Source organism: Camelus dromedarius, chromosome 12, assembly GCF_036321535.1.
Source record: "Camelus dromedarius isolate mCamDro1 chromosome 12, mCamDro1.pat, whole genome shotgun sequence".
Taxonomy (NCBI): Eukaryota; Metazoa; Chordata; class Mammalia; order Artiodactyla; family Camelidae; genus Camelus; species Camelus dromedarius.
The window spans coordinates 41,940,593-41,967,765 of NC_087447.1; the positions used below are offsets into that span (position 1 = coordinate 41,940,593).

Consider the following 27,173-nt stretch of genomic DNA (forward strand, 5'->3'; position numbering starts at 1 on the left):
ATAAATTTTGTGTGGTTGTGTTATCATACTGTTTTATATTAAAGGTTTATATAAGATTTGTTACCTGGAAAGTTTGACTTCTCCATTTACTCTTCTTCCGAATTGCCTAAACTATTTTTGGACCTTTGTTCTTCCTTATAAAGTTTAGGATGAACTTGTCACATTACAGGATTTTGACTAGGAGCAGTCAGTATGTGTGTCTGGTGTATCTTTTGTCCCTAAACCACCTTAAGTCATTTTAAAAACAAGATAGAAGAGTATAAAGAAGAGAGAGAGAAAATATAGCTAGAAAAGATACTAGTACCAGTAAGATTTATTTTCTACTTTTACTTTTCCATGTTTTAAAATTTATTTTAATGAATATTATTTAGGGCGGAGGGTATAGCTCAGTGGTAAAGTGCATGCCTAGTATGCATGATGTGCTGGGTTCAGTCCCCAGTACCTACATTAAAACAAACAAACAAACAAACAATCCTAATTGCTACCCCCCCAAAAAAATTTTTTTAATGAATATTATTTACATTATGGGAAATATATTTAAAGTTTTAATTTTTATTGTAAAGAAAATAAGTATAAATAGAAACAGAAATAGTGAAGAGTATACTTTAAATGATTTTTTGGGTTCAGAACTCAAAATCCACTTGAATTACCTCCCCAGCGTGAAAGAAATATCTGCTTAATGAGTTTTAGATAATTGATACTGATAACTTTTAAGAAGAGGAGATATCTTAGATATTGTGCCTAAAAAACAGAGAAAAGCAAACATACTGCTTTTGGAAAAGGGCAATTTCAGAAACTCCAGACCAGCGAGGTTGATGTTAATCCAGGCATAATTTTAGAACTGTTTTTTTCAACATAATTTTAGAAGGTGGTGATCGTGAAGACTTGGCATAGAAATTTGCTTATTTTTCCCTGTCTTTGCTAAAGCTATAACAGGAAAATATAAAGTGTGTATGAGGGCTGTTTTGGCAAGAACAAGCTGGTTTCACCTTCTCTGGAACATTTAAGAGAAGCGTAAGTACAGGCAGACCTCAGAGATATTGCAGGTTCAATTCCAGACCACCACAATAAAGCTAATGTCACAATAAAGTGAGTCACACAAATTTTTTGGTTTCCTAGTGCATGTAAAAGTTGTGTTTACCCTATAATGTAGTTAAGTGTGCAATACCATTTATGTGTAAAAAAAGTACATACCTTAATGTAAAAACAGTTTTTTGCTAAAAACTGCTAACCATTATTTGAACCTTCAGCAAGTCATGGTTTTTTTTTTTACAATAGAAATGTCAAAGATCCCTGACCACAGCTCACTATACAAATATAATAATAATGATAAAAAAGTTTTGAAATATTATGAGAATTACCAAAACATGACATACATACACAAAGTGAGCAAATGCTGTTGGAAAAATGGCACCAGTAGATGTGTTCGATACACGGTTGCCACAAACCTCCAGTTTGTGGAAGATGCAGTATCTACAATGCACAATAAAGTGAAGCACAATAAAATGAGATATGCCTGTATACACCTTAGGCAAAGTTATTTATCCAGAATCACAGAATGAGTAGAGCAAAAACTAGAGCCCAGGCTTTCTGACACTTAAAGGAGTATTATTGCCATTGTGTTGCTAAGACATGCTGCCTGTATCATCTCCTGTGATCCAGCCTTTCCTTTATCTGGATCTGGGCCAAATAACCTAAAAGAATTGTGGGGAGCAGCTCTAGTAGATGATGCTAGTTGGCCTTTTTAACTGTCCAGAGAATGTGTCGGGCAGTATTGGGCTTAACCTACAGCATGAATGACACAGTTTCAGGGGGAAAAAGAAATTTTCTGGTTGCAAAGGATGATAAATGCTGGAATTCGTCGAAAAATGGTTGTAAAGCAACCTTCTTCAGCGAACTTTATGAAAAGAATGGATTCCACTCTGCCTGTAGTATTTGAAATATAATTCTACTTAAGTAGGTGGCTGGATAAAAGTCCATACCAACCCTAAGGGTCTGTGAAAGTATTAGCTGACAAATTTAATTCAAACATTATAATCCTAATATGTGTTCACCATTGTGTCCCACTTATTGGGATATGGTAGGAAGTAGTCCAGGGTGCCTGCTTGGTGTCAGGCACTTTCTCGATGCAGTACGTACACAGCAAGGCACAAAAAATGTTTTTTAATTGGCCAAAATGTCCGTCCTCACATAGCTTCATTTTAATGAGAGATAGACAGTAAAAAAAATAAATGGAATTTATAGTATGTGAGAAGGTGATAAGTGCTAAAGAGGAAAATATAATAAGAGGGATAGGGACTGTGTTGAAGGCTATAAGTTTTGATAGGGTGGCCCCAAAAAAGGTACCATTTGATCAAAGAAATGAAGGAATGGAGAGAAGATGCTACACAAATTGGTGGGGGGACAGGCATTCCAGGCCGAGGGAGCAGTTATGTGCTAAGGCCTTGAGGCAGGAACAAGAAGGCCTGTGTAGGAGCAGGAGCAGAATGAATGAAGGAAACAGTAGTAGGACATGGTCATATAAAGAAGCTAGATCTTGTAAATTATTGTAACAGCTTTGGGTTTTGCTCTGAATGAGGTGAAGAGCTATTTGAATGAACAGAGTAGTTAAGTAATGATTTGACATACTTTAACTAGGTCACTCTGTCTGCAGCGTTAAGAATAGAGTGAGGGTGGGAGCAAGGTTGGAAGCAGGGAGACCAGTTAGAAGACTGTTGTTCTGTAGTAGTATGAGACATGTTGGCTTGAATCAAGGTGGTGTTGAAAAGTGGTCAGGTCATAAATGTTTTTTAAAGGCAAAATCCAAAAGGTTTGCAAAGGAATGGATAATTGGGTGTGAGAGAAGGGCTTTAAGGATTACTCTAAGCTCTTCACCTAAATGATTGGAAAAACAAATATGGCACTTTCTGAAGTGGGGAAGACTGTGGAAAGCAGATTTGGAGGAGGTGAATATTAAGTGCTCCATTTTGGACATATATTTAAGATGGTTATTTTAATTCCATATGAGAATACTATGTGCAGGTGGTTGAATATATGGGTATAGAGTTAAGGAGGAAGCTTAGTTGGAGATAAAATTTTGTGAAATGGTATTTTTGTGGTTTAAAAATAGAGACTGGAGGTTATCGCTAAGAAGGTAAATGTAAATAGCAAAGAGTCCTCTGGTCTGAGCCCTAGGATATTCTCATAGCTAAGAGGTTACGAAAATGAAAAATAGACTAAGATGTAGCAAGAAGACCTAGAAACCAAGTGAAGAAAGTGTTCATTGAAGAGGAAAAAGAATGACTGGCTGTATCAGACGTTGCTGAAAGATCATATAAGTAAGATCTGAATATATGTACAATCACTCATGTCTGATTACTATTTCTGCCCCTCTGGCCAACCATCTGCCATTGTTATTTTAACTTTTGAATAATTTTACCTATGTTTGATATTACAGGAGAATCCAAACCCTCATATGGCATTCCAGAAAGTTCCACGACCAACAGAAGGATCCCACTTGCGAGTTCATGTTCTTCCTTTCCCAAAGATTAATGAAACTCGGGTACAGGAATTAATACAGGAAAATCTTGCTAAGAACCAGAATGCACCTCCTGCTTCACGAGTGGAAAAGAAATGTGTTGTGCCTGCAGGTCCACCTGTTGGTATGTATTTGTCTGTTTATTTTAAAAGTAAACCTCCTATCAAGATATCAGACACAAAACCAAAAATGCATAACTTAAGGAATTTTCACAAAGTGAACAAATTCATGTAACCAGAATCAGCATTATCAATACGCAGAAGCACTGTTCCAGTCACTGCCTCTCACAAGGGTAACCATTAATTAACCTGACTACTGCCACTGTAGAACCTTCTTTTAAAAATAAAAACTGTATTGAGATATAATTCACATACTATAAAAGTCACACTTGTAAAGTATACAATTCAGTGGTTTTTAGTATATTCAGAGTTGTGCAGCCATTTTCACTAATTTCAGAACATTTTCATTACCCCAAGTAGAAACACATTCCCACTAGCAGTCACTCCCCATTTCTCCTCCAAAACCACTCCTTCCCCAGCTTTAGGCAGTAATCTACTTTCTTTGTAGATTTGCCTATTCTAGACATTTTATATAAATAAATGGAATCATACAATATTTGATCTTTTGTGATTGGCTTCTTTCATTTGGCATATTTTCAAAGTTCGTCCATGTAGCATGTATCAGTACTTCTTTGCTTTTTATGGCTGAATAATACTCCATTGTATGGGTATATATCACATTTTGTTACCCATTCAAAATGATGGACACTTGGATTGTTTCTACTTTTTGGCTACTGTTGATAGCGCTGCTGTGAGCATTCATGTATGAGTTTTTGTGCGGACATGTTTTTAGTTCTCTCTGGTATATATTAGGTGTGGTACAGTAAGTCTGTGTTTAATGTTTTGAGGAACTGCCACACTGTTTTCCAAAGCAATTGCACCATTTTACATTCCCACCATCGGTGTATGGGCATTCTGATTTCTTCACATTCACTTACTTGATGTAGAGCATCTTTTTGTGTGCCTCTTGACCATATTTGTATCTTCCCTGGAAAAATATCTGTCTATTCAGATCCTTTGCCCATTTTTAAGTTGAGCTGTTTGTCTTTTTGTTCAAGAATTGTCCTTATATTCTGTATACCAGTCCCTTATCAGATACATGATTTGCAAATATTTTTCCCATTCTGTGGGTTATCTTTCTTTACTGATTTTTATCTCTCTTATTCTTTTTTTTTTTTTTTTTTTTTTTGGTGGGAGGAAGGTAGTTACGTTATTTATTTTCAGAGGAGGTACTGGGGATTGAACCCAGGACCTCATGCATGCTAAGTATGCACTCTACCACTCGAGCTATACCCTCCTCCCCTATCTCTCTTATTCTTTATCTCTTGAGGGAGATGTGTTAAAGTCTCCCATGATAAGTAGAATTGCCTATTTCTCATTTCACTGTTCATCTTTTCTTTATGTATTTTGAAATTGATTTATTGGACACAGATATATTTACAAATAGTGTAGCATCCTGGTGATTGATCGCTATCATTACGGAATGTCCCTCTTTGTGTCTACTTATGCTTCTTGCTGTAAGATGAACTTTGAGGTTTATATAGCTATACTAGCCCTCCTTTAGTTAGTGTTTATCTTTTTTTATCCTTTTATTTTCAAACTCTGGATCCTTATATTTAAGATATGCCTCTTGCAAGCAACATGTGGTTTTTTTTAACCAGTTTGACTATCTTAATGTATTACTTGTATTTATCTCATTTATGTAACTATAGTTACTGATAGAGTAATGGCTTTAATGTAATTTGCTGGGTTTTTTTCTGTTTGATCCTTCTGATTTACATTTTCCCCTGCTTCCTTACCCTCTTTTGGATTAATGAACTATTTTTTAATTTATCATTTATCTCTGTTAACTTGTTATTTATGTCTGTTTACTGTTCTTTTAAAGATTTATTATGCTAGGGACTATAGCATACATCCACTTTTGTAGGTTCAGCTTTCACCAGAAACTTTGTTGGTCAACCTGGCCATCTGCCAGATTCCAACCCAGATTCCCAGCCTCTTGTCTGTACCCAGTATTGGCAGATCTCTTAAGGGAAAAGTGGATGTGCATGTTAAGTTAGTTCTCTGGTCTTTTCTTTTTTCTGGAATTATAAGTCTTCTAATCTTTGTGCTTCTGTAGCACTCTGATATATTTAAATAGATAGCTTTGCATTTTATCTGACTTTCATAATGTTCTTGGTGAAAGTTTTAGTTTGCTACATACTGTCCCATCATACCTGGAAGTGAGTGTAATTTTATTATTAACAGATTATATTATTTAAATTATTTATGTAGTAATGTTAATAATTTCTGTATTCTTAACATGTATGTTGTATGGTAATGTTAATGTTATTTATTGTTAATTATTTATTTAGTAGTATTAATTTGCCATTATTTTCCTAAGAATTAACAGCTTTTACTTAAGCATTGATTGTACTTTCACATAGAGAAGAGAATGGAGAAGTAGACATGTTAAAGGGTAGTTATTTTTGGAAGGATTTGGTCATGTAACTTTACTATTTAATATTTTTATAATATTTAATATAAAGCTGGTTGAAAGCTTTCTTTAAATACCCACATGAATAGATTAGAAGTTTTTTTAAAATATAATTTGCTTGGATTGTAACCTTGTCTCTATATTATTTTTATATAATCTCTTTACTTTCTTCACGTGCAGTGAACATCAGATTCTTTCTTTAAATGCATGTGGAATGTCTCATTGTAATCAGAGAGGTACACATGACTCAGTATTTGGCCCTGCGTGCACTTCCTGTAAAACCTAAAGGAATGAATGAATGAATGAATGAATGATGAATGCAGGGACCTCTGTTCAACTTTCTAGTTCATTTGGGTTGATTAGAATCAGGATTTCCCTTGTTTTATAATTATCATATAATTTACATGATACCCATGTATAATGTGAGTGTGGAATTGCTCTGTCTCCTTAAAAGGCATTCACATTTTGAGAGGTTAATTAGTTTCCAGGGATTCCTCAGAGGGGCCAGAGTAATGATGAATGGCTGGAAATAGTATTTGAAAGCCAAAGTCTTAGAAAGGAAGCTCTGGGAAGTCAAGTATCCATAAACCAGAGTTGTTGTCAAATATTAGAAAGATAGTATTAGAAGGCCACAACGGGGATTTGGCCAATCCCTGAAATGTCAGTAACTCTAAGTGAAGAGCTTTCTTCTGGGAGTGAACTAAGTTATAGTTACCAAAGAAAGATAATTCCCAAGTGATAAACAGACTCATTTTAGGAAGATACGGGTTTTTAAATGGCTCGTCCTAAAGAAAAGTTAAAATACTGCTAAAGAGATTTTAGAATTAAAAGTTTATAAATTTAAGTTAAAAATGTTGCTCTCTCAACAAAGTATGTGATCTTATTTGGAGACTGTAGGAAATTTTCTTCTCTAAATATAGATCAATTTCAATTTCAACTTTTGCCACTGACCTACATGTGTGGGAAGCACCAGAGGCCAAAATTAAGAATAAGCATTTCAGAAAGAAAAGTCATGTGAAATAATGTATTTAATCATCATGGTCATTAATGTTACTTTATTAAGAATGATTTGAAGATAACTGGTAAAAAAAAACAAAAACAAAAACAACCAGGGAAGATTGATTTCCTGATTCTGATGAAGTACTGTAGCTATGTAAGAGCACCATTGGGGGAAGCTGGCTGATGAGTGCATGGATCTCCTTTGTACTAATTTGCAACCTTTTGTGAGCTTATAACTATTTCAAAATGTTTTAAAGTTTAAAAAACTATTTGAAGAATATAAAGTTTTGTATTGATGGATGGAAAGGGATGCTAAGAGTAAGATGGTGTTCTTTCTTGTTAGGTATGTGGGAGAGGTGAAGGGATTATGCTTTTAGATTCCAAGAGCAGCCATAAAATATACAGCTTAAGAATTACTGATACTACCTCATTTGTACATATGATATAGTGTAGTTCTTTGTGAAATTATACTTTTTATTTAACAAACATTACTTTTATTTATATCCTTCAAATATTCTTTTAATAAGTTAAATTTATTTTAATTTTATTTATTTTTAATTACTCAAGTAATTTTAGCCTAAGTAATAGAATAGAATTATCTAACATCATGGTAAAGATGACAGGTACTAAGTTCACAAGACTAAAAAGTGAGTCTCCCAAATTCTGTAAAGTAATTCTTTAGCCATGATCATTTCTCTTTTTGTGCAATGCGTCTTCAAGTCACCTGTACTCAGATTTTTAGAACCTTGTTTTTTGTGGTATGTGGTTTTTCTCTGGTAATATATTAAAAATATCAACTTCTTTTTCTGTTAGTAGTCCTCTTACGTATGAGCATTAGCTACTTTTGTCATGATCCTGTACCTGTAACAATTCTTCCATTTGTTTATAGTTAAAGGTTAAAAAAAAGATGTTTACCTTTGCTTAATATAATTTTACTGTGCAATATGAGTTAATTTGCATAAGAGGTAAGTGTAGTATTGGAATCTGTCGTTTATAGTTATCCTCAATAAGGGATAGGCTGGCCTGCCAGTTTAAAACCTAAAAATGTAATCAAAGTACCTTCTCTGCCATGTAACAAGGGGGAAAAAAAACTATATAATGAAGGTTATGGTCATGTAAACAGTTACAATCTTATATAGTGTAAACAGTAATATTCCCCTTGCTTTTATAATTGCCAAAGAAGTTTAATTTATTTGTGTTTTTCTTATATTCCTTTACTAGTTTCAATAATGGATAAGGTGACAACAGTTTTCAACAGTGCACAGAGATTGGAAGTTGTTAGAAACTGCATCTCATTCATATTTGAAAATAAAACATTGGAGACTGAAAAGGTAATAAAATGCCTTCCTTCCCGTCATGTCCCTTTCAGATTTCTATGTTTAGCTTGCCAACTTATTCTGTCCCTTTTCCTTATAAAGTATCCTTTCATTGTTCTGATCGTTTTAAATGAACAGTCTAAGATTTAAAATCCTAGCCAATAGGCCAGGATGGCGGAGTAGTAGGACCCCTAGCTCACCCTCTCCCACGAATACAGCAAAATCGATACCTACATACAGAACAAATCACACAGAATACCTATTGGACTTTGGCAGGATATTTGTTACATCAGAAATACAAGGAAATCCTTGTAAAATCGATAAACAACAAGTTTAAACTGTACAGCACTGGCAAACTGTAGTCACTATAGGGAAAAGAATATGAAAAGGAATATATGTGTGTGTATGTATGACTGAAAAATTATGCTGTACACCAGAAATTGACCCAACATTGTAAACTGACTATACTTCAATTAGAAAAGTTTAATTTAAAAACTTCTAGCCATGCCTATTTACATAACTACCAGAGAAACATTGATAGTCATGTTTCCCCTGAAACTTTTAAACATTATTCACTAAATCCTATTTTGACATATTACTTAGAAACTTAACATTTTAAATGTAATATTTTATTGCAGAGAATCTAGAAGAAGTAATGAATTATAAAAATTATGGTATTCAATTAAATGCACCTCATTAAAACACGTTTTCTTGCTTTCTTTAATATAATATACTATATATAATGTAACCTTTTCTTAGTAACTTGTAATAGTTCTGAGCATCTATTACAAGGGGCTAGTAAAACATGTAAAATAAAATTTTTACCCTTACACTAAATGACCTCAGACCTCTTTATATTTTGAGTTTTTTGATACCCGTTTTTTTCTCATGGTTGAAGTGTTACAGACTTTCTTTTGCTTTTGTTGCTTTCAGCTTTCACACCTTGTTTATTACACCTGTTGTTAAAAAAAAAAGTATTAGGTCGTTCTACTCTCAGGCTTCTTCCCTTCCTTCTTACTTGCTCCTTTGTGTTGACTTTAGGTTTTCAAAGTTAAATAAGCCTATTATTTATTTTATGTAAAGTAAATTAATTAGGCTCTCAAGGTGAACTGTAAGAGGCATTCTTGTGGGCAGTGAAGTTAAAAGAGTTTTAATACATAAACCCAGAGATTACTATTTGTTGCTCTGAGTTTTGTTTTTTTTTTTACTGCTTTCTTATGCTGTTGAAATTACAAGAGATTGCAGAATTTTCCAGTCATAAATTAAAACTGAATAATGATTAAGTTGCTGATCAGTTTCAAACATAAAATCACCCAGTAGTCTTGTCATTTTAATTTTCTTTCTGTTCTTGCTATGGAGTTGTGGTCATTTACTAAAAGAACGTGTCTTAAGTGTCTGCGATTTTGACTTATAATCTGAAGCAACAGTTATTTTGGTGACAAAGTTTTTTTGTTTTTGTTTTTTTTAACATTTTTTATTGGGTGACAAAGTTTTGATGAGGTTTTTTAAATGAAGTTTAATGTTTTTAAAATATATCACATAAACTAAGTCCTACTTATTTTTCATGCTTCCTTACAAATAAAAATCACTGTAAATCATCTATTTACAGTTGTTCTTAATAGCAAATCAACTCTTTTTTAGGAGTTTAATTCTACTAATAACTCTGTTAAATAGTTTACAGGATACATGTGAATTTTCAGTGATTAAAAGTTACTTTTTTCCCAGTGGTGTCTTTTGTTCACTTCTACCTCTCTTGTCCACAGACCCTTCCTGCTGCATTGAGAGCCCTTAAAGGAAAGGCAGCAAGACAGTGTCTCACTGATGAGCTGGGTTTACATGTTCAGCAAAACCGGGCAATATTAGACCATCAACAGTTTGACTACATAATAAGGATGATGAACTGTACTCTGCAGGTAACTTTCAGTTGTTTCAGATTATCCTTATTATTTGAGAATGTTTTTTATTTTTCCAGGAGATTCAGTAATTACTGATAAGTTCTTGAACCTTCCACAGCTAATAGGAAGGGCCAACATCCATACCATTTCTGTCAGAAACAGTTATATATTGGTATAAATAATAAGAGTTTTCAATTTTTTCTTTATTTTCTCTTGAAAAATACTAGGCTATTTTACTTGTACTATAAGCAAGCTTTCTGAAAATGAAAAGTTGTCTTTAAAACATTCAGTTATATATTACTTAATGTCTGTATTCATGTCAGGCCCTTTTCAGCCAGTTTTCAGTTATACTGTTAAGGCAGAAGGCAGTGAATGAATGGTGGCTAATCCAAATGATAAATGAATTACTCAGTTAAGTGTTTACTTAATACTTTGTGTGGGTAAAGCACAAAATAAATTTCTTGTTGGCCTCAAAATATTTGTATGATCTTACAAAAATAAGCTTCCCAGAAAATAATAAGGGCACAATTTAGGAAAAGCAAATTATCTGATTTCCCCATGCTATTTTTGTGACATTGGCATCATGTTGTTTGCAGGTGATAACAAACTTTTCTTAAACTTTACACAAAGAGAAAAATGTGATTAAATATTAAGATTTCAAAGACTATATGTGGGGCTCCAGGGAAATGAAATAAAATCCATGCTAAATTTTGGTAGATTGGAAAGTGAGAGTTACAGGGTATAATTAATAATAAAATTTGTGGATGAAGAAGGCCTAAATAAATGGAAAGATATACCATGTTTGTGGATTAGAAGACTCAATATTATAAAGATACCGGTTCTCCCCAAAATAATCTGTAGAGTTATTGCAGTTCCCATCTGAATCCCAACTGGAAGTTCCAATGCCTAAGAATTACCAACACACTCCTAAAAATGCAAAGCATGGGAATTGGCCTTGTCATATATCAAACATTAATTCCAAGGAGGACATAAAAATTGCCGAGAGGTAAGTGAAAATGTGCTGAGCATTACTAATTACCAGAGAAATGCAAATCAAAATCACAGTGTAATATCACCTCACATCTGTTAGAATGACTTATCAAAGAGACAAGAGATAACAAGTATTGGCAAGAATATGGCAAAAAGGGAACCCTTGTGCACTGTCCGTGGGAATGTAAATTGGTGTAGCCACTATAAAAAATAGTGTGAATGTTTCTCAAAAAATTAAAAGTAGAACTAACATATGATCCAGAGTTCCAATTCTGGGTACATCCAGGGGAAATGAATATAGGATATTGAAGAAGTATCTGCACAACATGTTCATTGCAGCATTTGTCACAATAGCCAAGACATGGAAACAACCTCAGTGTCCATCAATGGATGAATGGATAAAGACGATGGGGGGGTGTGTGTGTGTTTGTGTATACACACAAACAGTGGAATATTATTCAGCCATGAGAAAGAAGGAAATTCTATCATTTGCAACAGTGTGGACAAACCTTGTACCAAGTGAAATAAGCCAGACAGAGAAAGAGAAATACTGTATGGTATTATATGTGGAACCTTAAAAAAAAAAAAAAGTCAAATTCTTAGAAACATAGTAGAAAAATTGTTGCCAGGGGCTGAGAGGTGGAGGAAATAGGGAGAGATTAATAAGAGATACAAACTTTTAGCTGTAAGATGAGTAAGACCTGAAGACCTAAATGTACAACATGGTAACTACAGTTGATAACACTATATTGTATAATCGAAATTGCTAAGAGAGTTGAAAAAATGTTTGAATCAAAAAAAGGCAAAAAGATAAATATGTAAGGTAAGGTATCAGTTAATTCAATTGTGGGAATCCTTTCACGATGTATAGATATTTCAAATCACCTCAGTGTACTCTTTAAATATCTTACCATTTTATTTGTCAGTTATACCTCAGTAACACTTAATTTTTTTTAATTCAAAATTGCATTAATTAAGACAATGTAGTATTGATGCAGTCATAAACAAATTGGCCAGTAGAACAGAATATAGAGTTCATAAACAGATGTACACATACATGGAAATGTGATTTAGGACAAAGTTGGTATTTCAGGTCAGTGATAAAAGAGATGAAAAATTCAGTAAATAGTACTGGGACAGTTGGGTGACCATGTACATATAATGAACCATGTACATAAAAAAATGTGCAGATACCTCACATTATATACTAAAAATGTTTCAGAGTTAGAAAATTTGAGAACGTATAAGATAATAAGAAATAAGATTTTCCTATAAAACTGAATAGGAACATATTCTATGATCCAGTGATTCTACTCTTAAAGAAGTTCTTGCCCACCAAGAGATACACACAAAAATGTTCATAGGAACATTGTTTGAAATAGCAGAAAACTGAAACAACTCACATGCTAACTAGCAGTAGAATGAATACATAAATTATGGTATCTTCTTATGTTAGAATACTACTTAGCAGAGATAATAAAATGAATCGCAGCTCATTTTATTGGGTGAATCTTAAAGATGGTAATTTTGTATAAAAATAAAAAGGTATTTCAATTACAATAAAAGGTATTTTATTTATATAAAATTCAAAGCATACAATATATTATTTAGAGATAGTTAATTTAGGGATAAAACATATATAGTGGTAAAAATATAAAGAAAAGAAAGGCAATATATACATATATTAAATTATCATATTATACACTACAATTTTATATGTCAATTATACCTCAATAAATCTGGGAAAAAAGAAAATCAAGGAAATAAACAAAATATTGAGGAAAATTACCTCTGGGAAACAGAGAGGAAGGGCATTGAACATAGAGATCTTCAAAGGTAATGGTAATACTCTGTTTCTTAAACTAGGTACATGGGTGTTAATTGTATCATTGTTAGTTATAACCTGTAATTTATACACATTAATGTCTTAGGGTACTGCTGTTAGAGTTTTTTGCAGGACATATTTATCTTTTCAAACCTATTTCAAAGGATTTCTTTCTCAGGAATTCTAACTTAAAATCTAACATAAAAATGTAATCTTGTAACAAGCACTTTGTAGTTTGAGCAAATTGGCAAGATAGGAAATGATTCACCTTACTGGAAATACATTCTTAATTTAGAGTATAGGAGACTAGTTTATTGTAGCAAAAATTGAAAGCAACCTAAATGTTACCATTTGGTTATTGACTAATCCAATTATGATACAACTCTTCTTTGGAATACTGTTCAGCTAAATAGAAGGACAGGTCTGTAATATGTAATCATATTAAAAACATTTTATGTATTGCCAGGTGGGCAAAAAGGAGGTTATATAAAGTGGATATAATGTAATTCTATTTTTAACCTAAAATTACAAGTATGTTGTGTGTATATCATAGTAAAAATCTGGAAGGATATTTATGCTAAGTCCTTAATAATGGTTATCTCTGGCATTTAAATTAGAAGAGTTTTGACTTCTATTTAAACTTCTCGCTGCTTGAAACACACGCATGCATAATTAAATTATATAAAACATATAACAAGCATATTTTATAATTTTAAAAAGATTCTTATTTTTGTAGAAAGGAAATTATCAACTTTTATGAGAAGAATAAAACATAATTAATTTGCCCTAAAAAAGGTCACATCTTTTGTTACTTTGTTACAGTTACTTTGGTAACTGTCATTATAGAGAACAAAGGAATTTGATTAACAGATCAAGGTTACCAGAAGCCTTAGCTAATTTCCTGATCCCCTATAACTGATGATAAAACTACAGAAACTGTTTTAGGAAGCTTTTTTCAGTTAGTGCTTTATGTGCTGTTGTTAATTGAAGAACTAAGTTATAACTCTTTCTTTAAACTTAATTTTAGCATATACTAATTAGTAATTACTTATAGAATAGCCAGGTACCCATTGACTACAAATATTTTTTTCATCTAAATAATCGTATTCCAGGGAGGGAAAGTATGGATTTTTTTTTTCTGCTTTCAAATACACCTGCACTGATGAGCACTTAGTATTTTATAATTTAGTATTTCATAATTACATAAAAATAGATCCTGTCTTCATTCCAGCATACACTGTTGTTGAACATTGTGGAGAGTCTCTTTCCAGTTATAAATAGGTTCACATGTGATACTCTTATTTTAATGGGTTATTTATTACCAACTTGGGGTTTATTAATATTTATATTCTTGTTGCAACAGTGTTACTTGTGGGGATTTAATGTGACATTCTGAACATTTTTTACAAAAGCCTAGCTTCAAGACAGAAAGGCCAAACATCTGTGTTGGTGTTTTAAGATAGAAACACTAAATGAACTAATTTTTAGGTAGTGATTCAAAAACTTTAGTAATTTCTGCTTTTCGTGATCTTGAAGTTATTCTGTCTTTCCTGTCCTCAAGAGAAAATTAAATGGAACATGAGTACTGCCAAGGGGTTCTTTTGTTTATCAGGTTCTTTTAGTGCCAAGACAATTTTTTAAAGGACTGGCTTATAGAGATTATAGATTATTCCTATATATCTTTTCATCTCAAATAACTGATCATATTTTAGTATTTTTTTATAACTGAGATTACTGTAAATCTCTTCAAAAATATGGCCTTAACTCTACATTTTAGCAGATATATGATTTTTATGTGTCAAGATCTTAGGTAGGATCTTTTCACAGTAAATTATAATTTAAAAACCCAGTGAAGTCCTCCATTTCCAGCATTATAATAAACTGCTTGCTGTGAGGGACCCTGTCACTAACATAGAAATAGATCTTAGAAATTTGGAAAAAAAACCCCATGATTTTGATATATTGTTTTTCCCAAGAAAAAGAGGAAATCTCTACTCTAAAGAAAAGGACAAATAGGGAAACCCAAATTCTGAGCAATTAGCAGTTGGGGAAACCAGATTTGTGAGCACAGTTGAGCCTTGGCTTCTGTAAGGAGAGCTAGTTGAACCTGAGTTTTACATCAGGGTAAGACAACAGAAGAGGAATAAAATAATACCTATTCAGTGGCATGCCCCTCACCCTTGCCTCTAGAAGAAACAATTATAAATCCTTTCTGGAATAATGCAGCCCCAATTTAGGCAGTCAGGATTTCCACAGTTAAAATTCAGTTAAGGTACGAACTCACAATTTTACCATGACCAAATACAAAGGAAATGAGCCAGTATGAAATAGTGTCAACAGAAACAACCAACAATAGATTGAGACCACCAAAGTCTTTGTATATTGGAATTATCCATTTTGAATATGTAACAATTAAAACATTTAAATAAATAAGTGATTGAATACAAAATAAGCAAATAACAAGAGACTAACAGAAATGACCAGGTAAATTTAGATTATATAGTCAGTAAAGTAAAAACTCAAAGGATGTGGAAGACCCAATATCATTAAGATGTCACTTCTCCACGAATCAATCTGTAGGTTGACTGCAATCCCAATAAAAATTGCAGCAGACTTTTTAATGGAAATTGACAGGATGTTTCTAAAATTTATGGGGAAATGCAGAGGACTAAAATGGCCAAAGCAATCTTGAAAAAGAACAAAATTGGACTACATATACTACCTGATTTCAAGACTTGCTATCAACCCATAGTAATCAAGACAGAGTGGTACTGACATAGTATCAAATAAATCAGTGGAAAAGAGCTCCCAGAAATAGACCCATGTTTATGGGATTTTTGACAAAGGCGCCAGAGCAATCCAAAAAGGAGACGAAAGTGTTTTTCCACAATTAGTGCTGAAATAACTGAGTATCTATGTGGAGGAAAGTGAATCTCGACCTCTACCTCACACCAAACACAGGGTTAATCTGAGGTAGAGCAAAGACATAAACATAAAATACAAACCATAAAGCTTTCAAGGGGAAGCATGGAATAGTTTCATGACTTGGGAATGGTAACAGTTTCTTATGTCACAAAAAGTGATAACCAAAAAAGAAAAAAATGATTATTTTACTTCATCAAAATTAAAATACATACTCATCAGAAGACATCATTAAGGAAATGAATAGTCAACAGTAAGAAAAAATATTTCCAAAATATATGTGACAAAGAACTGTTGTCATGTTTATATAAAGAATTCCTAAAGCTTAGTAAGAAGAAGCGAAACCGATTTTTGAAAATGGACATTTGAACAGACACTTCACAAAATAAGAATCAGTCCAAACTGCAGAACTGCAAAGGCTCAGGAATTAGAGACATCAAGTTATCTATGAAAGCAGGAGATTAAGATGAAGCTAAAACATTAAAAAGAGGATTGGTTGAAAGTTTCCCTGAGAGTTTGAGTGCTCTCCCAGATCTTTTCCAATACCATGTAAACAGCCAGCTGCCTCTCCCTTACCATGGCAGAAGATTAGAGGTTTGTTTGTGTATTTATTTTTGAGAGAGAGAAAGACAAACTGACATACAGAATGTGAGCTGGTCAGGGAGACACTAGGTCTGGCTGAGGGAAATTTTTTTGCTGCAAACAGGAGAGTTAAATGAGTGCCAGATATTGAGAATACCAGCTGATGACTTTCCCCCTTCAGCCCTAGAACTCTGGCAGCCTTCCCTCAAGGCGAGGCATTGGAAGACAGCTCTCTGACAGATGTAACTAGCCAAAGAGAAAACGATTTTACTAAAAATACTGAAATCGGAGTTTCTTAACAGAACAGCTCAAGCAGTCCATGCTGTCATGAAGCTCTCTATCAACAAGCTTCATCCTGTACACGTTTTTTTTTCTTTCGTCGTCGTTTGGTTTAACACTTGTGGGGGATGGCCTAAGCAGAAGGGATCAGTTAAAAGAGTCAGTTCTTACTCCCCACTATTGTTCCTCAACTCTGCTTTCATTCTCCACTCCTCTAGTCAGCGTCCATAATTATCTTGTCCTTTTCCTTATTGGGTTCCTGTCTCCCTCTTACTGCCTCGAACAAACCCCAGCTTTCTTTTGATTCTGAAACTGGGTCGTCCACAATCACTACTACCCTCTGGAAGTAGGCTCAAAGAAATTAATTTTCTCAGATTACACAGTTCATAAATTAGATATGACTTCTAAATCCACTTTTTTTTTAAACTTTGTGCCTTTAACTCACTGACACTGTGTTCTTCAAAAACTGTGGCAGTAGGTTAAATTTAAGTTAAATTGGGAATTTAGATTCTAGAGACTTGGGGATTTTTTTTTTAAATAACAATTGCTGTTGAAAAACTCCAACCTTAAGTAAATGAAAACAGACCTTGTTTTTATTGTTCATCATTGTATACCCAACATCCAGTATAATACCAGTATAATACATAGAAAGTATCCAGATATTATTTGTATACATGAATGGTTACATAATTTCATGGAAGTAGTGATTATTGAAATGAGTCTTCTTCTCTAAATTACTTCTTAAGGAACCAACTTGGTTGTTAACAACTTTGACTTTCAGGAGAAAATTCATTAAGAAATTAGCTATTCTAACAGCTGTAAGTTTTAGGCCAAATCTTTGGCTGCCACCACTCAGCCAATGAGAATTCATTGATAAATCTAATGGAAACTCTTCAGTTCTTATTTGGCATATGGTAGATTTGATGAAGACCACTGACACTTCTGTGCAAAATCCTCTTCCCTTATCTTTGATAATACCATTTCTGCTGATTTTCTACTTGTTTTGAATCTCTTTTTCAGTAATTTTGATAGGACTTCCTTTCCCCTATCCTGCAAATGGTGATGTTTATTTGCATCTTTAGATCTTCTCCCAGTCTAAGACTCTCCCTAGGCAATCTTTCTCATCCCCATTATTGTCTTTTACTTAAGCCTTACAAACCTACCTCCAGAACTGAATATCTTGCTGGTTACTGTCCATCTTTACTTGAATATCCCAAAGCCATTTAGATGTTATGTTTCAAACTGAAATAATCGCCTTTATCCCCATTTCCAGCCACCATCCACAACCTCTTCCTCCTGAGTTTCCTAGTTCAACAAATGGCACCAAATGAGCCCAAAACTTGAGATCAGTGTCTTTTTCTTAGCCTTATCCTCATGTCTGATCGACCACTGAGTCCTATAGATTCTGCTTCCTATATGTCTCTCAATTCCCAGATTCTTTTCTCTATCCTTAAATTCCAATATCCTGATTTAAGTCACCAACATTTCCTACCTCTGTTACTGTACCAATGTCTTTTTTTAAATATATTTTTATTGAAGTATAGTCAGTTTACAATGTGTCAATTTCTGGTGTGCAGCAAAATGCTTCAGTCATATAGGAACATACATACATTCATTCTCATATTTTTCACCATAAGTTATAAGATACTGAATATAGTTCCTTGTGCTATATAGCATAAACTTATCTGTTTTATATATAGTAGTTAGTATCTGCAAATCTCAAACTCCCAGTTTATCTCCCTGCCCCCAGTAACCATAAGTTTGTTTTCTATGTCTGCAAGTCTGTTTCTGTTTTGTAAATAAGTTCATTTGCCTTTTTTTTTTTTTAAGATTCCACATAAAAGTGATATCATATGGTATTTTTCTTTCTCTTTCTGGCTTACTTCACTTAGAATGACATTCTCCAGGGACATCCAGGTTGCTGCAAATGGCATTATTATATTATTTTTATGGCTGAGTAGTATTCCATCATATAAATATACCACAGCTTTATCCAGTCATTTGTCGATGGACATTTAGGTTGTTTTGGTGTCCTGGCTACTGTAAATAGTGCTGCTATGAACATTGGGGTGCATGTATCTTTTGAATTAAGGTTTCCTCTGGATATATGCCCAGGAGTGGGATTGCTGGATCATATGGTAAGTCTATTTTTAATCTTTTGAGGAATCTCCATACTGTTTTCCATAACGGCTGCATCAAACTATATTCCCACCTACAGTGTAGGAGGGTTCCCTTTTTCTCCACAGCCTCTCCAGCATTTGTCATTTGTGGACTTTTGAAAGATGGCCATTCTGACTGGTGTGAGGTGATACTGCATTGTAGTTTTGATTTGCATTTCTCTGATAATTAGTGATACTGAGCATTTTTTCATGTGCCTATTGGCCATTTGTATGTCTTCCTTGGAGAATTGCTTGTTTAGGTCTTCTGCCCATTGTTGGATTGGGTTTTTTTTTTTCTTGGTAAGCTGTTTATGTATTCTGGAAATTAAGCCCTGGCAGTCTTATCTTTTGCAAATATTTTCTCCTGTCCCATAGGTTGTCTTTTTGTTTTGCTTATGATTTTCTTTGCTGTGCAAAATCTTATAAATTTAATTAGGTCCCATTTGTTTATTTTTGCTTTTATTTCTGTTGCCTGGGTAGACTGCCCTAGGAGAACATTGCTGAGATTTATCTGCATCAACTTCTTAACTGGTCTCCCCACATCCTTCCTGACTCATCCCCTCACTATACCTGTTTCTTTGCTTTACTAAAGTGGTATTTCTACAGTCTTGTCACTTTCCAACTTAAAATCCTTCCCCTTTGCCCTCAGAGTAAATTCTAATCATATCTTGGCTCCTTCCTACCTCTATAGCTTCATTTTTCACTGATGTCAACCTCTGGTCTTTGTACACCTATTGCCTTAGTTTGGAACACTATTTCTGTCTACTCCCTACTCCCTCAATTGTCCATTTCACCTAACTAACTCCTAGTCATCCTTTACTCTCAGTTTAGATGTCACTTTCTCCTCGAAGTTTTCTTTGGCCCATCAGTTGTGGATTGGTAGCTTCTTTGTGCTTCTTTGTGCTTCCACTGTGTCCTGCACTCCTCTCATCCTATCCACTGTGACCCTGCAGTAGTGCTTATGACATATAATTAAATTGCCTGTTGACTTACCTGTATTTCCCATTATGTCTAGCGTGAAATAGTCTCTTAATAAAAACTGAATGGATGAATAAGTGAATATGTGAATGTAATGTAAGCAGCTGCTTACCTTATCTGGTTAGAGCTTCAGTTCTGCATAGTCACTCTCCCAATAGATAGTACTGTCATTGATATGTTTAAAGCACAAGTGTTTATGTCTGTTGCATTAGAATCACCAGGGATGAAGCATCTGTTGTTGTTTTTTTTAAGTTCCATAGGTAAATTTGACATGTAGCTAGAGTTGAAAAATCAGTGTCCTGTTACCATTTTTTAAATTTCTCTTAAAATTTTAAAATGTGCATTTCTGGACCCCATCATCAGAGATTCTGACTTGGTAAATCTGGGAAGGGATAGATTGGAGCTAACATGTAAAACTTTTCAACAGCAGAAAGTATAGCTCTATAGATATGCAATTCCTGTTGCATAGAGTATTCTATCAAATACACTTTAGTCATTTTCAGGAGAGCTGAAAAAGGATTCCTACATTGTCAGAGGAGTTGAACTGGATACCCTCAAGTTTCCTCTTACCTCTGAATACTATTATCTTGGACACTTTTTCACCCTTACTTAGTAGGAGCAATCCTGGCCCTCTCCAGTTCATAACACATTGACATCTTTGGTCCATGCAAAGTCCCATTCTTGTGTTTTATAGTCATTTATTTTTATCACCATTATGCTCCCAATCTCCCTCAATCATTTTGATGTGTTTAATATATTATTTTCAATGCAGATGTTCTTAAAAAAAGTATTATTTAGTGCATATGTATTTTTAATATATGTAAATTGTGTTACATTATTCATTGTTTCTTTTTTCAATCAGCATTATATTTTTAATATTTTTTGAGGCTAGTGTAAGTCTGATTCTAAAGCCAAATTAAATACAATAGAGAGAAAGAAAAAAAAAGTAAGGCCCATTTTTCATATCAGTGTAAGTGCAGAACTCCTAAACAAAATATTGGTTAATTGATTCTAGCAGTACATTTAAAAAAAAAAAAAACCCATACCATCATGATATAGTGGAATTGATCCTTGGGTTCTTATAGTGTAATTCACCACATTAGTACATTAAAGGACAAAAATTACGATTATCTTAATCAATGCAGAGAAGGCATTTAATAAACTTCAGTATGTCTTTGTGTAAAAGTTCTTAGCAAACTGTTGTTGGAGAAAAGCTTCCAAATCTGGTAAAACCTACATATCAAAGACCTACAGTGAACATTATAGTTAATGAAGAAATTGTATGTGTTCCTTTTAAGATTGTAGCAGGATAAAGATGCTTGCTATTATTGCTGCTGTTAACAATGTGTCAGATCATTCTGTTGTACACCTAAAACTAATATGATGTTATATGTCAGTTATTTCTCAATTAAAAATATAAAGGGAAAATGAGAGCTAAAGATAAGAAGAGAAAGAGAAAACTTTCATTTTTTTCAGGTGTTATGATTCTCTGCCTAGAAAAAGTGCCACAATGACAAATTATTTTAACTAATAAGATGATTCAGTTAGATTATTGAGTGTAAGACCGATGTACAAAAATCAGTAACATTTCTTTTTCCCAGCAAAAATCAACTAACAAGTAAAAAGTTGTTTTAAATTCTCCCTTTCTGTCCCCTTCCTTCCTTTGTCCTATGTCTAAGCACTGTTGGGCAGGCTCAGGCAGGTGCTGAGTCCCATACTTGGAAACACAGAGTCTAGGTGAATTGGTATTGATGGCCCAGTGGAATCAGAGTACTGTTTACAATCAGAAGACTGAGCAAATAAATGTATTGAGGATAATTTTAGTCAGGTTTTTCACTGATGAAGAAGAAAGTACAAATATGGAAAATGTGGAAATGTGTGTGTATGTCTGTGTATTGAGGGATTGCGGTGGGAGTGTGTGTGTGTGTGTGTGTGTGTGTGTGTGTGTGTGTGTGTGTATTTCATAGCTCTGTTTATTGAGAAGGCCAGGCAGCAGAGACACCCCAGTAACAGTGAACACAGCTAGTATCCAGATCTTGGTTTCTAAATACCAGTCTCCATTAAAAGGAAGAAAAGAGTCCTTGAAGAAATGACTAGGGCCAGGACTAGAGCAAGGAAAATATAAGAAAGGCTTTATATTCCAGAAAGTACAGAAGTGCTCAAAGAATGATTGAGCTCTAGTGGGATTTTTTTATTGTGGTAAAATACACATTGTATTAAATTTGCCATTTTAACCCTTTAAAAGTATACAGGTTACTGGCATTAAGTACATTCCCATTGTTATGCAAAAACATCACTACTATCCATCTCCAGAACTTTTTCCATCTTCCCAAACTGAAACTCTGTGCCAGTTAAACAATAACTCCCACTTCTCTCTGCCTCCCTAGCCCATGGCAACTATCATTCTGCTGTCTCTCTATATGAATTTGTCTACTCTAAGTACTTCGTATAAGAGAAATCATACAGTATTTGTCTTCCTGTGACTGGGTTGTTTCACTTAGCATGTCCTCAAGGTTCATCCTTGTTGTAGCATGTATCAGAATTTCCTTCCTTTTTAAGACTAAGTCATATTCCATTGTATGTGTATAACACATTTTGCTTAACCATTTACTTGTCAACAGGCATCTTAGTTTGCTTCTGCCTTTTCACTATTGCAAATAATGCTGCAGTGAATGTGAGTATACAAGTTCTCATCAAGTCTCTACTTGAATTCTTTTAAGTATCTACCTAGAACTGGAACTGGTGGATCATATGGTGGTTCTCTTTTTAATTTTTTGAGGAACTACTGTATGATTTTACATTCCCACCATTAGTGCAGAAGCTTTCCAGTTTCTCCACATCCTCACCAATACTTGATATTTTCTGTTCTTTTGATAGTAGCCAGTGGGTGTAAGGCAGCATCTCATTGTTGTTTTGATTTGCATTCCTTTAATGGTGGTGGTATTGTTGAGCATTTTTAATGTGCTTACTGGCCATCTATGTATCTTCTTTGGAGAAATGTCTAAGTCCTATCCCCATTTGTAAATCATTCTAGTTGCAATTTTTTAGTAACTTGATATTATTCTTCTAAAATTTATATGTAAAAACATGAAGAACTTAGAAAAGGGAACTTTCCCTACCAGATATCAAATCATAATAGTAGAACCAGTGTTGTATTAGAACACAACCAGGCTAATAAACCAATGAAATAGAATAGAGCACATAAAGACAGACTCAAGGGTTTATGGGAACTTAATAGGTGTCACAAATCAGTGGAAAAAGGAGAGCTTGTGTAGTAGATGCTGTTGGGAAAGCTGGATCACTATATGAAGAGAAATAAAACATTCCCAGATAGCAACATATATAAAGACTTTCTCCAGATAGATTAAACATCTAAAGGTAAGGATAAAACTTCAAAGGTAATAGAAGAAATAAAGATGAATATTCTTGTGACCTAGGGTCAGGGAAGAAATTCTTAAAATTTAAAACATAAATATAATAATACAAAGAAAAAGCCAGATGTATTTCTTAAGTTATTGACTTTTTAATCAATGAAGGACAACAGGGATGAGGTTAATATATGGATGTTAATCAATAGGTTGTTTTACTATGTCTGAAATCAACAAGGAAATAATATAATGTACAAAGAATTTCTGTAAGTCACCAAGAATAAAACAGTAATGCCAATGGAAAAATGAAAAAAACAGATGAACAGACTCTTTATAAAAGAGAGAATTCTAGAAGCTCTAAGGATATATGCAAATTAAAACAATAACTCTTTATACTCCTACTCAGGCTGGCAAAAATTAGAAAGTAGAATAATGTGAAGTGTTGGTAGGGATGTGGCAATATAGGAATCCTCATATATTGCTGGTGAGAGGAAAGGTACAGAGGTACAGTCATTTTGAAGAGCAATCAGGTGGTACTTAGTCAACAGTAATATGCATACCATATGACCCAGCATTTGGGCAGGGGGGTGCATGGCACGAGGGAGGGAGTGGGGGAGGGAAGGAGAGATGGAGGAGGACAGAGGGGAGGAAGAGGGAGGAGATAGAGATCTCTCTCAACTCTGCAGCTACAAGATCTTACTTGATTTATCTTTTAGGGTAGTCACAGAAAATTTCTGGTCCCTTACCTGAACCTTGTGATTAACATCCAGAGCTTATTATGATCTCCCTCCAAATTCTCTAGTGCACTTTGATACAATGGACTAGCCTCATTGTTCCCCTTATTTGAACTAAAATATTTATGGCAACAATTACTTGGTTATCTGTAGGCACTTGATTATGGTTGTCTATAGGTATTAATTTAAGTAACTGTTTTGCCACTGAGTGCCAGGGACTACCATTTTCCCAGTAACCACTGGGAAAAGATTTATTAATGCTTTTTGTTTTTAATAATTACTTTTATTAATACTTTATTTTTTAAGGACAGTTTTACGAACCCAGTAAAATTGAGGGGATGGTATAGAGATTTTCCATACATCCCCTGTGCCCACACATGCATCGCCTCCCCATATCAGCATTTCTCACCAGTGTGGTACATTTGTTATAATCAATGAACCTGAATTGACACATCATATTCACCAGAGTCCATAGTTTACACTGTGGTTCACTCTTGGTGCTGCACATTCATTGGGTGTGTACAAATGTATAATGAGATGAATCCATCATTATGGTATTATACAGAGTATTTTCACTATCCTCAAAATCTTTTACCTGTTCACCCCCCTCCCCCCAATTATTATGCTTTTGAATCTAATCAAATCAAAGAACCAACTCCAGATTTCCATCCTTAGGTTGCTTTTTTCCTGAAACAACTTCTGATACAGGTCAGGAAAACTCTGAAGTGACACTTCATTTTCTGCAAGTTATCTCAGTTACATCTGTGTAAATGTGCAGAAAAGACCAACTATAATTTTAAAACATTCTGGGCAGTAAGATAATTGCTTTTGCAAATGGAATTTAAAATAGATTATCTTAGTTATATCAGATTTCATTGAGTGTTTACCAAACATATCTCAGGGGCTTTTAATGGAGATTTAACAGACTGCTGACAGTCACAGGTTTTACATTCTATATGTTGACTATTGGAAGACAATCCATGATACATAGTAAATTGTGTTTTTGCTGAGGCAGAAATATGAGCTGTACATGCAGTGCTAGTATGTGCTAGTGAAACACTTAGCTAGTATGTAAACTTTGTGAATTGTTATCCATTCTGCATCTCAACTTGACCTTGTTTTCAGGTAGTCATTGTGTGACTTAACAAAATTCTGTTTGTGAAGTATATAGTATTTTTGACATATGTATTGTTTAAAGAGTAACAATGAAACATAGACACATGTACTCAACGTCTAGTTTAATAAATAGAACATTAATATTCAAGTCCTTGGGAGCTCCACTCAACGGCTCCTCCTTTTCCTCCCCCTTACAGCTACTCTCCTGAATTGGTGTCATTGATTCCTTTGCTTTTCCTCATGGTATTACCCCATATATGAACTCTTAAAATATAATTCAGTTCAGTTTTGCCTGTTTTGACCATCATGTAATTGGAATCATCCTGTTTTTTCATTGATACAAAAAGTATTTATTGAGCAACTGGTCATAATGCTCATCCATGATGATGCTTGTAGTTATGGTTTATTTATTCACTGCTGTATGAGTCCATTCTACTGTTGAAGGATATTTGGATTGTTTCATTGCCCTGGCAATGAAAACAGTGTTGTAACTGAAAACAGTGTTGTAATGACCATTTTATTCAGTGATGCACTTGTGTAAGAATTTCTCTTAAATAAACACACAGGAATGGAAATGCTGAATCAAGAGTATGTGCAACTTCAACTTTATAGATTATGACAAATTATTTTCCAAAATATCTTTACAATATCTTTAAAATACACACTTTTGCAACAGTGTATGAGAGTTTCCATTACTTCACATCCTTGCCAACTTTTGGTATTAAAAAATTCTTAATTTTTAATTTCTGACAATCTGGTGATCATATAAAGATCATATTCATATAAATGTGTATCATTGTAGTTATAATTTGCATTTCTTTGATAGCTAATAAAGTGGAATAATTTTTCATGTTGATTGGCTTTACATGTTTTCTGTGTAAGGAGATGCCTGTTTGCTTCTTTTGCCCTTTTTTCTTTTGAATTGTTTATCTTTTTCTCATTGATTTATAGGAATTCTTAGTGTGTTCTGAACACCAGTCTTTCATGTTGTATCTCTTCCTAGATTGTGATTGTCTTTACCTTGTCTTTCTGACACCTTTTGATGAATGTAAGTTTGTAATTTTAATATGGTTAGCTTCATTAATCATTTTCTTTATAGTCTGAACTTTTTTATGTCTTGTACAAGATATCCTTCCCTACAATGAAGTCATAAAATATTCTCATATTCCCTTAAAAAGTTTAATAATTTTACCTTTCATATTTAAGTCCTTTATCTGAAATTGATTTTTTGTGGATTGTTTGAGGTAGAGATGTGGGGTTTTTTTTTTTCAAAGTGTATATACAATTGCCCACAGAATTATTTATTTAATAATATATCCTTTCTCCAGTGATTTGCTATGGCCTCGTCTTCATACATTACATTTCTATAAGTATATGGGTCTATTCAGGATTTCTTTTCTGTTAATCTATTAGCCTATTTTCACAAAACCATCACATAGTCTTCATTAAAGCTTATAATAAACTTTAATCTGTGAGGCAAGTCCCCATGCTATATCTTCCTAAGAAATATCTTGCCTATTCTTTGCCCCTTGTTTTTCTATATAATTTTAAAATCACTTTATTGGATTCCATGAGAAACCCTATTGGGACTTTGATTAAAACTACATTGAATTCATATACTAATTTAAGGAAGAACTGACATTTTTGCAAGTCTTCCTATGCATAAACGTGGTATATTTCTTAATGTATATAGGCCTTTAATGTCTTTTAAAAACATTTCATGATATTATCCATGAAGATTTTATACATCCTTTGTTAGTTGTATTCCTGGTTACTCTTTTTGTTTTTACCGTTGTTGCTATTGTCAATGGTACCTTTCAAAATTACATATTCTGATTGCTTTTTTCTGGTAAATTTATTCATTAGTATTGCAGACTTCCTTAATTCTAATAATTTGTCTGCATATTCTTTTTGGTTCTTTATGTTGGCAATCATATGACCCAGGAATAGTAATGCTT

At 33.7% G+C, this 27,173-nt stretch overlaps 1 protein-coding gene across 2 annotated transcripts in view; it reads left to right on the plus strand.

The window, feature by feature from the left end:
* The window catches only part of SBF2 (SET binding factor 2), a 382,774-nt gene that overhangs the window by 230,150 nt on the left and 125,451 nt on the right, over window positions 1-27,173 (plus strand). For both annotated transcript variants that reach the window (XM_031460040.2, XM_031460041.2), the window contains exons 14-16: window positions 3,437-3,641; window positions 8,273-8,382; window positions 10,131-10,280. In XM_031460040.2, the coding sequence (XP_031315900.2) occupies window positions 3,437-3,641; window positions 8,273-8,382; window positions 10,131-10,280 (465 nt within the window). The remainder of the gene's footprint in view (window positions 1-3,436; window positions 3,642-8,272; window positions 8,383-10,130; window positions 10,281-27,173) is intronic.